General features: G+C 43.7%; 1 protein-coding gene across 1 annotated transcript in view; it reads left to right on the top strand.

Annotated features, from left to right (window-relative positions):
- Positions 1-16,940, top strand: part of Dscam (DS cell adhesion molecule) — a 444,522-nt gene that overhangs the window by 207,983 nt on the left and 219,599 nt on the right. Inside the window, exons 7-8 of the mRNA XM_050162107.1 lie at positions 2,470-2,766; positions 3,481-3,756. Coding sequence (XP_050018064.1) covers positions 2,470-2,766; positions 3,481-3,756 — 573 coding nt within the window. The remainder of the gene's footprint in view (positions 1-2,469; positions 2,767-3,480; positions 3,757-16,940) is intronic.

Genomic DNA, 16,940 nt, shown 5'->3' with positions numbered 1-16,940 from the left:
CTGTTTGCTTTTCTTAATTGGTTACTGAGTTCTTCAAGCTCATCCATCATCCAGGGAATGGAGCTGTGACAGGTGACATTTAAGCATGGTATATATTTATCACCTCATAATTGAAACGGCTCCTGTCTATGTACTTGTGTGTCTTGATGGGAATTGTATCATTAGCTATCATTTAAAATCCATCCATTATCAATTGGTGAAAGTGATGAAATTATTTTTCTATAGCCCAAGGATAGAATAAGTAAAACCCATTATCACATGTGAGTAAGTTTAAATCTGTCTGATGCTGAGAGAAGGGTTCCATTATTGTGCCTTTAACCTTAGCTACTTTGTAGGAATCAGCAAGCTTAGCAATGATGATCCGAGCATCACCGCCGATAAAGAGGTTTATGATGCAGAGGTGAAATGACTTGAAGGCACAGCCCTGTGTTAAATGCCTGACACACTTCACGCATAATAATTAAGAGCAAAATGTAATCAATTTGCTTGGAGTTAGAACTGCCAGTCAGGATGCACCCCGGTCCTCCCAAAGTCACTATTTTTAGCTTCTCTGATAAGGAAAAAGAAGAGATTATCTGTCCAGGACCTGTTACCTTGGTAACTGTCTCAAGTAACTGAGAAAACCTAAAGAGCATATTGATCATCCACAATGATATCAATAGGGTTCCCGTTATCAGAGTGACAGCTAAGCAGAGTACAAAGACTCTCGGGTTCCACTGGGAAAATTATGTCTGCCTTCATCTTCACAAAGGCAGTCACTCTAATAGAAGGTGGGTGTGGGGCTCAGAGACTCTCAACTTATTTATCTTGTGTCAGTTTCCTTTGAGGATGAGAAGGTTCATTTCATTTTCCTCTTTTCGAAAAGGCGATAGTGCTAATGTCACAAAAGAAAGAATGCATATCTAGAACCTGAGAGCGCTTGACAGCATTCTCTCGGGAGCTCCCATGGTTCCCACTGTAAGAAGTAGATTAAGAGAAAGTTATAATAATCTCAGCATACAGTGGACTCCCCATGACTGTGAATGGAGCCTTCGCCAGGAGGCTGAAATCCCTGAACCTGTAATGGTGGGTTTGTTGTTGAACCAGAATAACCAGGAAACACAACAAAAATAAGAGATAAGCGGTTTACGTTCTAGGAGTGAAGAAGTAGCAACTATAAAGCCAGCTTTTGTGTCCATGAAAACGGCACTTAGGATGGGCAAACAACATGGAGAAAAGTGAGAAGACTCCAGAACAAACGGAATGATGGACTGGTCGCTGGGAGGAAGGGACAGGGACAGTATCATGGCTGAATCAACTCAATATTTTTTTTAAGGACACCACTCAGTCCAGTGGTGCTGAAACTAGAAGGAAAGCAAAGTGCTGAAGCCCTACAGAGCTAAGAGGGACTAGGCACCCACACATGGAGGAGTGGGGCAGAGAGCACAAGAAGGAAAAATATCAGAGGAAAACCCCCAAATCATTACATAACCCACCTTAGGAAACTTGGTAAACACATGTACCACATTGTGGATGGGAATCTAATTCTACAGCGTAAAAACACTGGAGATGTTAGAAAGAAAGCAACACCAGTTGACAAACAAAAGCAAACAATAGAAAAAGACTTAGGGATACCCAATGTGTTAGGATTAGTGGACAAGGAATGCCATTCCATTAATTGAAATATATTTGGTGATTTAAAGCAAAACATAAAGTCTATAAAGAATGAACATATCAGATAAACCAGCACTTGAGAGGCTGAGGCAGGAAGATCATGAGTTTTGGACGGCCTTGGCTACATAGTGAGATCTTTCTCTCTCTCTCTTTCTCTCTCTTCTATCTAATGAATTTAAAATTGATATGGAAAATTGAGGGTCTTATAATAAGTTGATGTACAATGTAAACATAAGAGGTTGAAGGACTAAAAGCTGCACAAGCTTGGAAAGAGAGCCATGCTGGAGGATTCCTCCCTTCTGGTTTTGAAGCCCCACTGTGGAGCATGTGATCTCGAGATGTGTCTACCCACGGGTAATCAATTGAACTTCACAAGAATACAGGATAGTCAACAGGTAAAGGAAATATTGTCAACAACTAGCAACATCCATGTGAATAAGTGTATCTTAAAGTGAGTAAGGAACTCAACAATGTTTGATATACATTTTAAACTTGAATGTATAATTTTAAATCATAAAGGAATATAGAATTGTGTCCTGATTTTAAGACAGAACACAGAAATGCTAAAGACAAAAGTATAAAGGGAACCACCTGGAAGAAAGTGTTTTAGAGACACACACGTGCAGGTATTAGGTACATTGTATGTACACTAGTACATGTACACAGGTCCCGTGGAAGCTGAAGTTCCCCTAGAGCAGGGCCCATTGGGAAGGTACTGACCAACCACTCATCTTTCTCCCAAGCAATAAACAATTTACTTGGTAGCAGTTTGCCATATGTATGCGCCACTTCCTTTCTTGTTTTGTCTCCTTGCAGACGGAACTCCCAAAATCATTTCTGCCTTTAGCGAGAAAGTGGTGAGCCCTGCAGAGCCAGTGTCCCTCGTGTGCAATGTGAAGGGAACGCCCTTGCCCACCGTCACCTGGACCCTGGACGATGACCCCATCCTCAAGGGCAGCGGCCACCGCATCAGCCAAATGATCACATCTGAGGGGAACGTGGTCAGCTACCTGAACATCTCCAGCTCCCAGGTCCGGGACGGGGGCGTCTACCGCTGCACCGCCAACAACTCAGCCGGAGTCGTCCTGTACCAGGCTCGAATAAACGTAAGAGGTGCTTGTCAAATCAGCTCCTCGAACAAACACACACGACTCATTGTAGCGGGGATGGGTGCTGCATGCTCCGGGCTGAGCCTTGCGATGCGGATGAAGGAGCCGTCCCTCCTTCTCCCTGCCCCCTCCTCAGGAATGGCGCTGGTCGGCCGGTGTTGAAAATGGCATTTTGGTCTCTGTAGTCAGCTTGTCTACTTTCTATCCTCTTCCACCTATCTACTTGATCTTTCCTTTTCTGGTTTATGCTCTGCATGCCCTTTCCTCTTTCCTTTTCTCCTGTCTCATGACATCCATGGTAAGCCTTCCATCCACAGTACCTAACTCACATCCACAGCGCAGCGCATAACCTCCATCTTCATGATCCACCTGACAGAGTCGATCGATCGCTGTCAGCGTTCTCACCAGAAGAGCTGGCCGTGAAGTGTGGACTAGTTACCTTTTGTTAGTTAAACTGTCTTTTATCTTGTAATTCAAAATATTTTCATAGAAGTAGCTGATGAAAATATTTTAGCATTCATTGACTCATTTTGAGAATTGTAAAAGGAAAAAAACATCTTCTTAGTAGAAAATGCCAAATGCCAAGAAACTAAGACAAAAAAAAAAAAGGTGTGCTTACATAAAAATAATTGGTTTTCACCAAAGGAAAGGTGTACCCATTTCCTTCCATGACATGTGCCCTTAAATTATTTTCAAGAGTTTCCTTGTGTCTCTCCAGGGCCTGCAAGCATCAGACCGATGAAAAACATCACTGCAATAGCAGGGCGGGACACATACATCCACTGCCGCGTGATTGGCTACCCTTATTACTCCATCAAGTGGTACAAGAACGCTAATCTGCTTCCTTTCAACCACCGCCAGGTGGCATTTGAGAACAACGGGACTCTGAAACTCTCAGATGTCCAGAAAGAAGTGGACGAGGGGGAGTACACCTGTAATGTGCTGGTACAGCCACAGCTCTCCACGAGCCAGAGTGTCCACGTGACCGTGAAAGGTAACCCCGCCCCCAACCTGTCCATGCAGCTCCTTTCCGAGTCTGGCTTTGCAATGAGACCGGCTCTTGGGATGGGACCATCTCAGAATCTGGGTAGAGTTGGGAGTCATGAAGACTGATAGATGGGAGGTGTGTTAAATGTTGTCTGTATGAGCCTGGATCCTCACAGGAGTTGAACTTGGTGCCATTTTCTCTGAAGGTGAGTTTGTGGCTTTAACGTTTCCAGGAGACATATTATTGACTTGGCTTTCTAGTTTTCTATCAGATCAATTTTAGAACATGTATCTTTCTTCTCAGAAGATACCATCAGCAAGCTCTGTAGATCCCAATAGCAAAAGACTCTTTTATGGTGAGCAAAGACTCATCTTGAGTGGGCAAAGGAGAAGGGCCAAGCATCCCTATGGCTCATGTGGGAACCCATGGCTAACAGCTCCCCAGACAGTCTTTCCAATTAAATTGGCCATTACATCATGTCATATACATGGCTCCAACAGTCAGGATAATCTCTGAAGTTTTTGCAATACCATCTCAAAGTCCTCTGCCCACAACAAGCAATGAAGTGTCAGATCCACCAAGGACACACAGCAGATGCTTGAGGGAGCCACTCCTTTTCTTCCCAAGTCAGTCACCCCAGCCAAACATAAAATGAAGGTTTTGCATCAATGTAAATGCCTTCCATGCAATACACCATGGGGAAGGTCCTGATGTATTTTAAAACAGCTTGCATATGGTATGAGCCCTCTCCAGCCATGCTGAGCTGCCTCCCTGAACTCTCAGACTTCTCCCAGGTACTAGGAGATATTACCTGCCTGTCTCTCTGTGTGGGCACGGCTGCTGTTTCAGGACAGTGGATGAGACCCTGGGGCCTCAGCATCAAGTATGGCAGAGCACTGGAGCACAGCAGTGATCACCGAGGGTCTTCCAGTGGCACAAATATGTAGATTTCATATGGATGTTCCAAAACTCCTTTTATTCAAAGCATATTAGATTTACTTTTATTCTAAGAAACATCTATAAACACATGCACTCACACAAAATGGTCCATTATAAAAATATGGTATATGTTGTATATTAGACACTTGTACTTAAGTATTTTTAATCTTTATTAAATTGTTTCATGCTTTATTTTTTCTTTTATTATTATTGTTGTTGTTGTTGTTGTTACAAATTTTCACCTCCTCCCTTCCCCCCATTCCTCGTCCCCCTCCCTCTCCAGTCCAAAGAGCAGTCAGGGTTCCCTGCCCTGTGGGAAGTCCAAGGTCCTCCCCACTCCATCCAGGTCTAGGAAGGTGAGGATCCAAATAGACTAGGCTCCCACAAGCCAGTACATAGAGTAGAATCAAAACCCAGTGCCATTGTTTTTGGCTTCTCAGTCAGCCCTCCACATCAGCCACATTCAGAGAGTCTGGTTTGATCACATGCTCCATCAGCCCCAGACCAGCTGGCCTTGGAGAGTTCCCATTAGATTGGCCTCACCGTCACAGTGGGTGGGTGCACCCCTGGCGGCCCTGACTTCCTTGCTCATGTTCTCTCTCCTTCTGCTCCTCATTTGGACCTTGGGAGCTCAGTCCAGCGCTCCAGTGTGAGTCTCGGTCTCTATCTCCATCCATCGCCAGATGAAGGTTCTAAGGTGATATGCAAGATATTCATCAATGTGGCTATAGGATAGGGCCAGTTCAGGCTTCCTCTCCTCAGTTGCTCAAGGAACAAGCTGGGGACATCTCCCTGGACACCTGGGAACCCCTCTAGAGTCCAGTCTCTTGCCAATCCTCAAATGGCTCCCTTAAATAAGATATATACTTCCCTGCTCCCATTTTATTTTTTCTAAAACAATTGCAAATCCTTAATAAAACCAAGTGGTACTAAATGAAAGCAAGGCCCTCTTCTGGGATTGTGCAATCCTTCCTCACTCAGGGAGCATTGCTGGGCCCCTTCCCTGAGCAGCGACGCGATTGTGACTGAAACATGAGCTTTCCTTTGAGGGGCTTTTCCCTGCAGGAGAGGCCGTCATCAGACAAGCACAAAAGACAGAACATATAAGCCGTAAAGCACCTGAGCGTGTGCATGACTGTGCAGAAAATTAAACCTCTGCAGTGTGGTATAAGTGTATGTTGCCATGGAGATATGGGTGCCACATCATTGAGTGTTTTCAGTTCGCTCTCTTAAGATACATCACGCCCTTGGATGAGTGTTTCACCCACACGCCATCTCCTGATTGGATCAGCATTTGCAGACGACTGGCTTGCTGAGATTAGAGGCTCTTTTGAATATTAACACAATTTGTTGCACAACATCAAAATATCAAGTTACTACTATCACACAAACTCAAAGGCACTGAGACTTGGGTTTTGTTATTTGTGACATCATCAACCTCCCACCTCTCTCCTCCAACAGAGTCTACCAAATACACAAGTCTGCCTGGCTAGCATTTTAGGGAGCCATTCTAGCAGAAAACGGTTGGAATTTCATGAGCAAAGCAGCTAGTGGCTTGAACTCCCACAGGCCACAGTGCTTTCCTTGTAGATAACTGTCCTCTCACACTGCTTAGGTCTCTGGCCATTTTTTTTCCCATCAAGCAATCAAATAAAACCAAATGAGACCCAGAAACAAAACTTTCGGTGCATAGTGGGAAACCCTTGATGATCATTGTTGCGCTCCAGTGCCCTATCATAGTTGATGCTGAGGCCCCAGGGTCTCCTCCACTACCCTGTGACAGACAGCAGCAATGCGAATGCCCACACAGAGACACAGGCAGGTAATATCTCTGCATTGTAATGAAAGAAGCTTTCTTTTTGTGATCTCCTTGCATGTGCGCAGATTCCCCAGAAATCTCTAAGCTACATTTGAAAATATTTAATATACCTTAAAATGTAGTTAGCTACAAATTACCCATTCTGTAGTTAAATCCTAAAGACTGGTTATAATGAAGGATACAACAAATGAACTTGTGTCTGCCCTTCCCATTGGTGTGCTATTAAGATTTGTTCCTTCAAGAACACCTGATGGAAACATGACCATTTAGATATAAATTGATGCAAATATTTTGATACTAAATTTGGAAGACATAAATTTAAGCAAGGGACTGTAGTTTGATTAATAAAAACCCAGAGACATATTGGGGTTCAACTTGAAGGTCAGAAAAGTAAAGCAGCCATCACTGGCTCTTACCTCTACCTCAGTCTGAAATGGCGATCCTGCCTCCAGGAATCTCAGAATGAGACTGCGTCTGAAGCTTGTCTCCTCCCATCTTATATTTCTTTCTACTACTGGGATTAAAGGCATGCACCACTACCACCTGGTTTCTATGGCAAACTAGTGTGGCTACTGGGATTAAAGGTGTGTGTCACCACAGCCTGGTCTGTAAGGCTGATCAGTGTGGCTGTTTTAGTCTCTGATCTTCAGGCAAGTTTTATTTATTAAAATACAAATGAAATATCACTACAAGGTACAATTGAATAATTAACTTTGAGTCTTAAAGCTTGGTGGAACAGCATAAGTTGATGTGCTATTGTTGATCCTGTTAATTGCCGTAAATCAACTCCAAATATCTTAGGCCCCAAAGAATAATATTCTGCGATCATGCCAATAAGCATGATCTCAGAAAAGGATTTAGACAGGCTGTCTTGTGTTTGTGGATTTTTATGAAGCATGTATAATGCAGTACAAAATTCAGTTCCAGTGTAAGGCTTTCCAGAGGAAACTTATCACATGTAACGTTTCAGTACAGTGCTTTTGGGGAAGTATAATAACTGAACTTATTGGCAGGCAGATATGACTAGATTTTATATTTGCAATGTTTAAGGATGTAGGCAGGGAAGGGTAGGAGACAATAGAGTGTTGGGGTACAGGTGTATACAGCATAAGCACTGAGTATAGACAGAACAAAGGTCAAGGGTGCTCCTGCCCAGCTGGAGGAAGCAGAGCAGGCGTTCTGATTGCAGAAGATGCCCCATGCTAGAAGGCCTTTTCCTAGCAGGCATGGTAGGCCAGGACTTGGTGTGTGAGGGTCTGGGCTTCTTTTCTAAGCTTGGAAGAGCTTGACAGATGATTTTGGACAGAGAAGCCACACAACCTGAACTGGGTTTAAACAGGCAAGGATGTTGGTGAGTCCAGGGCTGAGAACAGAAGAGGTCACACAGTGAGGAGGTTGAGTCACAGGGAGGAGGGTGGCAGTATGGGCCAGGAACGTGCATTTGAGGTGGAGGATAGATCCAAATTCTGCATGGTCACTGATGGATCCAACGTGATTACAACAGAATGAAAGACACCAGGTGACACAGATTTTTAGTGTGAACAATGGGAGAGAAAAGAGGACTTCCAGCTACAGAATAAGCAAAGGATTTGGGGAAAACATCTGAGAGAAGAAATTACACCAGATGTGAACATGCCGAAGTTGAAATCTTTCACAAACACATTTATTGAGTAGTGAGGAATAGTTAGCAGGCTGTCCACAATTGTGGGTGCCTCATCTTCAGATCTGCAAACTGATCGTTAAAAACCAAGGGTTGGGGAAATGTCACAAGTGTGGGGACCTGAGTTTGATCCCCAGTACCTACATTAAAAAAAAAAGACATGATGTATATTTGTATTTCTAGCACTGACAGATAAGACAGAGATAAGAGGGACACTGGGGTTTGCTGGTTGGTAAGCGCAACTTTAAATCAGTCAGTGGTGTGGGAACTCTATCTCTACAAATACAGTGGGGAGCAAAAGAGGAAGATACTGGATTTCAACCTTGAGCCCTTTTACACACACACACACACACACACACACAACTGTAAGTGGACGTTTCTCTTTCCCAACTGCCTGGTTCCAGATAAACACATAGAGACTTATGTTAATTACAAATCCTTGATCAGTGGCTCAGGCTTATTACTAACTAGCTCTTACATTTAAATTAACCTATTTCTATTTATGTATTGCCACATGGCTTGTTGCTTTACCTGTCCTCTGCTTCCTAGGCAGCTGAAATGTGTCTCTCCTGACTCTGCCTTTCTTCTTCCTGTAATTCTCATTTTGTCTTTCCTGCCTAAATTCCTGCCCCACTACTGGCCTGTCAGCTTTTTACTAGCCAGTGAGAGCAATGCATATTCATAGTGTAAGGATTGTTCCATAGCACACCACATACTTGAAAATATTTTAGAAATTTCCTCAAAGCAAACCATGAGTGTATGCTTGCTAAGAATTGTCCCAAGTCTCATGTGTGCACACCTCACAAAAGCTTCACACCCTGCCTCAGGTGCCATCCCTTTGTAGAACTTTCTTGTCATTATTCCTTAAACAAGAATATATAGCAACTGCCCCATACTTGGAATTATGGGTTATCTAGAAATGACGGAGGGTCTACAGAGGAACTGTAGGGCTGGCTATAAGCCAGTATGAGACCATTTCACAGAAGAGATTGAAGCACTCTCAGGTCTTTGGAACCAAGGGATTCAGAGGGACATTGTGGGTGACAGTGGTGTTCTGGAATCCAGCGTGTAGACTGAAATGCATCACCCAGTAGACAATGTGTGTTGCTGTGGCCAGGATGTGACAAACCAAGTCATCCCTCATGCAGGCTGACAAACTGCTCAGCTCCTTGGTCACGCTTACATGGAGACCTGTCAATCATCTGAGGTCCAAGTCTGACCTTGACTGTGACATTTACATTGACCCTCTTAATTCCCTACATCAGTGTGCTCTCCTCAACCTTCTTAGGGGAAGTATAGGATCCCAAAGCAAATTGTACTCTCATGGTTTATAGTCGGAGCTCCTGATGCTGTCAGCTTTCCAGCTGTCTGCTGTTGCTGAGTGGAGCATGCTCAAGTCTGACCAAATCCAGCATGGGATGGGAGGGGGGCGCAAAATCCCACCATACCACTAGCTAAGAGCTACTGGCAATTGATAGCTGCCGAGAGAGCTTGCTTTAAGATTGTAGCCTCTGGTGTGTTCACCATGTCCAGTGGGAAGACCACATATTCACGAATACAATGAGGGACACTAAGAGCGACTCACATAGATCTAATCCACATGGGAGGTAGAAAGTAGAAAAAGACAAGACCTCCTGAGAAAATTGGGAGCATGGGGACTGTGGGGGAGGTTTGAAGGCGGAGGGGAGAGGCAGAGAGGGGAGCAGAGAAAAATGTAGAGCTCAGTGAAAAGCAATATCAAAAGGATATATGGGCAGTACAAATTGGAGCTGATGGATAATGTTTAAAAGGGGAGGACAGAGTTGGGTGTTTGGGGACTAGTGGAGAATTAGCAGGCAATCTAAACACATGGTACAAATTCTCAGAGGAATAAGAAACAGTTAGGTGGTGGCACTTGCTAGTTATTCTCAAACAGGGGAGGTGGAGCTAAGGAGATGCTTCATTTTTACTGGCCATTCTCCGTAGCCTGCTTGTCTAGACCCAGGATGGTAAGAGAACCTTTCTCAAAAGAAAACAACGTGGATATCACCTGAGGGAAGATAGCCGAGGTTATCCTCTGCTCTTTACATGTGTATACACACATGTACCTGTGCACACACATGAAAAAACAAACATGTACACAGATAAACACAAACATCGGCACATGCATACGAACACAGAGGCATGCACATAATTACACACACAAACACATGCAGACACACAGATATACAAAGGCACACAGAGAGACATGCAGACAGAAATACATACACACAAACGCAGAGACAGACCCACAAACATTAAGACATACACAGATTCTCTCTCTCTCTTTCTGTCTCTCTGTCTCTGTCTCTCTCACACACACACACTTTTGATTTTCTTGGGGGAAAGGGTTTGACCCACTCCATTTCTATAATACTACTGCAAATGATAAAAGAAAACCATATTTATCTTATTCCAGGATATTTTTTCAAAACCCTGAATATCTAATTATATATGTAGATGTGTACATGCATGCCGTGTGTGTTCATATATGTAGCCACGTGTCCACACATGTGCCAATGTATGTGGATTTAAGTGATATTAGGAGAAAGTAATACTTTCCAGTATATATCTTTTTAAAAATAATAATCATGTCCTTTCATCTTATTTTGTTGCATATGTTTGGACATTTTGGGGGGGGGGAATATCGCTCAACAACTGATTCAGCTGATCAATCTGTTCACTATCGATTGTGGCTGAGGCTAAGCAGTTCTGAAATATGTTCAACACACTTAGCGGTATGGTTGTACTGACTCCCATGCACAGGCAGAAGGGAAAGTCAGGCCCCCCCCATTTCATTTCATCTTATGTAGTGTTTTATGTAACTGTATCTCAAAGCATTTTCCCTCCATGCATCAGAGCCTCCCTGAACTTGAACGCTGCCTGACTGAGTGTTCTAATTGCCATAGACCAACGGTGCCAAGAAAGCTAATTGGCTGCTAGATTAAAAAAATGTCACCTTCTATTTATATTGATATAAAACTTCATAGTTTACAAAACACTTTCCTATGTGTCATCTTAATTAATGCTCGCAGTGCCTCTGTCATGGAGTTGAAGCATAATCAGAGAATCGGAAGAAAATAGGGGAGGCATCTGGTAGTGTAGTCAAGGCTGTCAACTCCAGATACCCCTGCCACATCTTTTAGCTTGTGCTGCATGAGGAGTCAAGGTCGGAGCAAGGAACCATGAAGCCAAAGGGTCTGTGAAGAAGCTACCATGAAAGCCAAGAATATTATTTTCTAAAAACGTAGAGCCTGGCTGTGGCAGGAGAATGAGGCTGTGAGTCAAAGCCCAGCCTGGTTTATAGAACAAGATCTTGTTTCAAATCAACAACAACAGAAATTAGGGTAAATCAACACGAAGATCCAATCTGAGATGACAGAAGAGAGAGAGTTCAAGTGGAGACATGAGTAGTGGGTACATAGATCAGTAAAAGCATTTGCTGTGCATGCATGAGAACCTGAGTTTGACTCCACAGCACCCACATAAATATCTTGGCATGGGTGCATATACCAGTAATATAATCCTCATGTTGTAGGTTAGGACAGGAGGATCACTGGGACTTGCTGCCTGTCCACATAGCTCCAGTTCACTGAGAGACATTCCCTCCAGAGAAAAAGGTAGAGAATGATGTAGTTAATGGGACATGACATCTTCTGGTGTTCTCATGCGTGCACATAAGAACAAACACCCCACACACATGTGTGCACGCACGCGTGCACACACATTCACCATCACCAACAGTGCTGAGCCTGGCATGGTAGTGAATTCTTATAATCACAACTCTCAGGAGAGAGGAGCAGCAGGATCTAGAGGTCAAGGTCAGCCTGGGATGTGTAACAAGATAGTGCTGAGGGTGAATCTTCAATTTCTATCTCTGTGATCAGCTGGGATGCCGCCTTCCAAAGATGTCATTTTTCAAGACCTTCTCACAGCTGCAGTCATGGGGCTCAGGCCTACAGAAACACCCTTGGCAGATGGCCCCCAAGATCTCTCACAGTTGCTCATTGGCTGTCCTACCCTGAATGTCATCAATTGCTACAAGTGTCCAGACTCTGGGCTGAAACTCCCCTCCAGTTGATGGCTGCTGCAAGCTTCTGCTCTTTAGATAGATTCTGCTCTCTCTAGTTGTGAGAGAGATGTGTGGTGTTTTATATAGAAAGCATAGCATTTTCAGAGTATTTTCTCTTTCAGTCTCCTGTTTACAGAGGTCATTTGTATGTGGTGGGAAAATCTTATCTGTTAGGTGTTTACATTGATTTTCCAGCAGATACTTAGAGAATGCATAGTTTCTGTTATAGTAAATACAGAAGAAACAATGAGAAATGGCAACATAAAGGTTACATATTAAATGAATGACCTGTGGTAACCTACTGTTACAAACAGGGATTTAGATTCACGTTTAAATCAGTACTTTGATGAGATCTCAGAAAACTGATGGGATGAGATTGTCAAATTCCCTCTTTCTAACCCCTCAGCGAAGGATCCCGTGTGTTTGAATAAATGGCTACAGTCTTCGGCGCCTGTGAGGTCTGCTCAGAGCATCCCTCATAGACGTGTTTTGGTCAATATAGGATGTCGGAGCTGAGCACCCTGGGGGTTTCTAGGCTCCGCCTGCTGCACTCCAGGTCCTCTATGTCTCTCTACATGACTATGCATATCAATGATGCCTCCCCTGCTGGTATAGCCTCCCCTTCTTCTGGGACCAGTTTTCCTATGCAGGGCAGCCTTCAGCAGCTCTACGCTCTGTCCATGGAAGTCAGCCAAGTCCCTGTATGAAGCAGGGAGCCTATACGTTCCTGAGAGGCCATCTCTAATGCTGCAGGGATCAGCTGTGTTGTGTGCTACAGAGCTCAGCAGCTCTCTTCCTTTGTGGGGACACACTCAAAGAAACACAGCCCTCTGGGCATTTACTGATGTCTCAGAGGAACAGGAAAGGGCCACCTCCAACATGAAGGATGGGTCTCCTTGTTGGAAGGCATAGCCACCTGTGGAACTTGTGAACAAAGTCCCTGACAGTGCTGGCCACTGGGATTCTTGTTTGATTTTGTCAACTTTGTGTGTGGGTCACATTGTTCCCATCTGCCCATACAAAGACCCTATCTTTTTTTCTTTTAACTTGTCTTGAAAATGACAGTAACTTTGGTATAACTCTTCACACACATGCACATACACCACACACACCCATCCACACACCACACGTATACATGCGTGCACGCACACACATATGCGTGCACACAGGCACGCGCACATACACACATTTAATTGTAGGAAATGTTTAAAAAAAAACTCTGTGCCTTATTCACATACGCAGGCAAATACATATATTTAAAATGCAGAGACTAATCAGGTCCTCATGGTCCCAGCTCTCTGGAATTTATGCTATTGTGGGTATCCTGTAGATATGTGTTGTGTAGTATCCCCAGAAATTTAGGAACATGAGTAGAGTTCATAGGTCACAGAGTTTACCTGGTTTTGATCAGTCTCTATATCCCTGTGTGGGTTTCTGCTGCCGCCCACCATTGAGTGAGCGCCTTTCCGCATATCCCAGCCAGGGTCACTCTCACTGCCTTTGGTTGTTAAAGAAGGAGTTGGTGTAAATACGATACTTTAATTTGGTTTTCTCCTTCATTGCCAAGGTTGACTATGGATATCTTCTATTTTCACAGTTTCACTAAGTGCTTATTTTGTATGTGTGCATTAGAAGTCCACCGAAGGGCTAGGAGAAAGCTCAATTCGTAAATTGCTTGCCTTTCAAGCATGAGGATTTTTTTCTCCATTCCAAAAACCCATGAAAACAACAACAAACAAACAACAAGCAAAAAATTAAAATGAAACAAACAAAAACAATAAGGGATGGGTACGGTGGCACGGGCTTGTCATCCTAACTGGGGATTACAGATCCCTCAGGCTCAGTGGTCATCCAGACTAGCCTAACTCGCAAGCCTCAGACCAGTGAGAGACTCCAGATCAACTAACAAGGAATGACATCTGAGCTGTCCTTCACAGATGATTGCACCAACACACACCCAGACCAACACACACAGGAAGTGTATCTAAACAAACACAAAATTCTTCCCAACCCATCAGACAGGGCTTTTCTGTAAATGCGCAAACCATGATGGAGTTTCCTTTCCCCTGTACTGTGGGATCTGGTGGCCTCTCTCACCATTGTGAAGATGCAGGACAACAGAGAGAAATCAGAACAGCAATGTAGCCTCAGAAGGGAGCTGGACTTCCTTCCCACCCATAGTGACTCTGCTCACTTCATCATACACACTCTCGTGGGCTAAGCATTATCTTCAATTTCATCAGATCGCTGCTCTTAAGAATACCTTCCACAACAAGCATGAGAGTGATTTGAGGGCCATTCGTGCTCCCCAATCTCCCATGGGGCATCTGGGTGACAGTATTCTGCCCATCCCATTTTTCTTGCTGTGAACCTTGGGATTTCTTTGTAAGGTGGAGTTGCCCTTTCTCTGAGAACATTTGACTGTCTTGAATCTCCAGGGACCACACAGCATATTGCCACCTTCCTTCTTTACATCTCACTTGAAAAAAAACAAAACAAAACAAAAACAAACAAAACAAACAAACAAACAAAACAAACAAACAAACAAAACCCCAGTTCCTATTTCTTCTTACTTCAGTTCTACAGTGTGTCTTAAGAACTTTTAAAACTTCTAAAACATTTAAGTATCTTTCTCCCGTTAATTCTTTGAGTTTTTTTTTTTTTTAAAGCAAATTGGGGGAGATGCGCTACTTTCCTGACCTGCTGTACATGTCCTGCTGAAGGCTTTTTAGTTCTTCCCCGCTTTGTTAGCTGGAAACAGGCACCAGCTTGAGCATTAGCTGACATCAGTCTTCAGAAAGGTGTTAGCCATTTAAATACTGGTTCATTACATATATTATAGATAAAGGTGGTGTTTCAGTTCTTACTCAACTCAGAGAAGCTAAGTAAAAACAGACAAATAAACAAAAACTCGGGTCATTTATTTTTTCCAAGGTAATGAGCAACAGTCTGGAGCATGTTAAAATTGTGTCTCCCTCCCCAGCATCCTTCCCTCCTTTTCTGTTCCTAAGAAAGCTATAGAAGGGTCAAACTGAAAGAGACATTGCCCACTTGGCAATTCTTTTCTAATCATAGTACAAAATGAGTAAGACAACAAAGGCAGAAGGGTGCAGCATTCACTGCAGCCTTAGAGGCAGACCTGGAAGGTTACTAATGACATATATATGGTCTCTTTTATATATAGCATCCTCCTGTAGGCATATTCTCCAGGAAAACAGCTTTTAGAGTAATGTTTCCCTCAAAGAACTTAAGTACATCCCGAAATTTCTCTAAATACACCGCCAAATCCCACTTGGCTCATGACTACCTTTTGAGGAAAGCAGGCATTTTTAACACCTTCGACTTTACATGGTTCGGACTGTTGAAGTATGCCAAGATGTGACGTTAGGAAATCCTGCTTCTGAACCCGGAGGGGCGTCAGCTCCATGCTTCAAGAAGCCTTGTCCCTCCCCCAGCCTTCCCCACAGCAGGCAGAACTTCAGGAGGCCCTGCTGGCTCTCACTGTCCTTGTTTAGTTTTTTAGGTCAACATTGGAGTGTCATTTAATATCAGTTCATCCTGGAGCCCAAGGGCAGCTCGGAGTGAGAGGCCAAACACACAGCCAAGATTTGTCAGTGCGCTTCAGTCTGACCTCTGAGTTCTTTTAGGTGCCACATTCTTCTTTTTGTTTTCATTTCACATCCGAAATCTGGGCCTGGGGTCTTTCTCCTGGAGCAGGGGCAGACCCCACTCACAGCCTAATGTACTGTAAGCCCACTCTGGTCAGAGGACAGGAGAGTGAATTTCATGAGAGCAAGGCCATGTGTGGACACGATTTCCTCCACAGATGGGAAGAATCAGGAGTGAGATGCTATACATGTCTGCTCCTATTTACATCTTGATTATGACATCAGACATACGTGCCTCATTCCCTATCTGAAGTTATTCTTAAGTATTTCAGGATGGTCCACTCCTCAGACTATAAAATCTTATCTGAAATCATCACTAAGGATTTTCTTTCAAAAATTATGCAATTAAAGTGTCTAAGATATTTATTTCATAAGATATGGGAAATAAAAAGAGAGAAAACAGATCTATCTTCTGTCATTCTGGGTGATTCTACATAAATCACAAACCACATAAGCCAAAACCACAATGCATTTCACAGTAGTTTCTGAACCACAGGTCCTGCAGAGAACAGAGGGCTCAGCTGTGTCCACAACCTACTGAGTTCGTATTCTATAGGAGGAGAGATTTAAAGCATGTGGAGTCTCTGTGAACAGTCTGGGACTGGTATTCTTGGCTGTGAGCCCAGCAGGTCAGCAGCCTCATGCTGTTTGCTGTGTTGGAGCTATAGTCCGCACATGCATGGCCAGTGGCCAGTGAGATATCTGGGCAAGGCCTGAGCAAGTTTCATGAGGGCACAACTATTCAGGTGGTGTGTTGTTGGGACTGAACTCTGAACGAGTGTTCGCAAAAATTGTCTTCCTATAATGTACAGAATTTGAAGATGGGGTGATTTTGGAAGGTGGAAATGGGATGTTAAAAGGAAGGGTGCTCAGGAAATTGTCCATTTGATAAAGTGATCACCACACAATAATAAGTATCTGAGTTCAGACTTTTAAACTTGGCACAGTAACAGACACTCCTAATCCCAGAACTGGAGCGGGAGAGATGCAAAGACCCCTGGGTCTTGCTAACCA

This window comes from Alexandromys fortis, unplaced genomic scaffold (assembly GCF_014885135.2).
Source record: "Alexandromys fortis isolate MF-2015 unplaced genomic scaffold, M_Fortis_MF-2015_v1.1 scaffold_128, whole genome shotgun sequence".
Lineage (NCBI taxonomy): Eukaryota > Metazoa > Chordata > Mammalia > Rodentia > Cricetidae > Alexandromys > Alexandromys fortis.
This window is presented reverse-complemented; position numbering and strand designations above follow the sequence as displayed.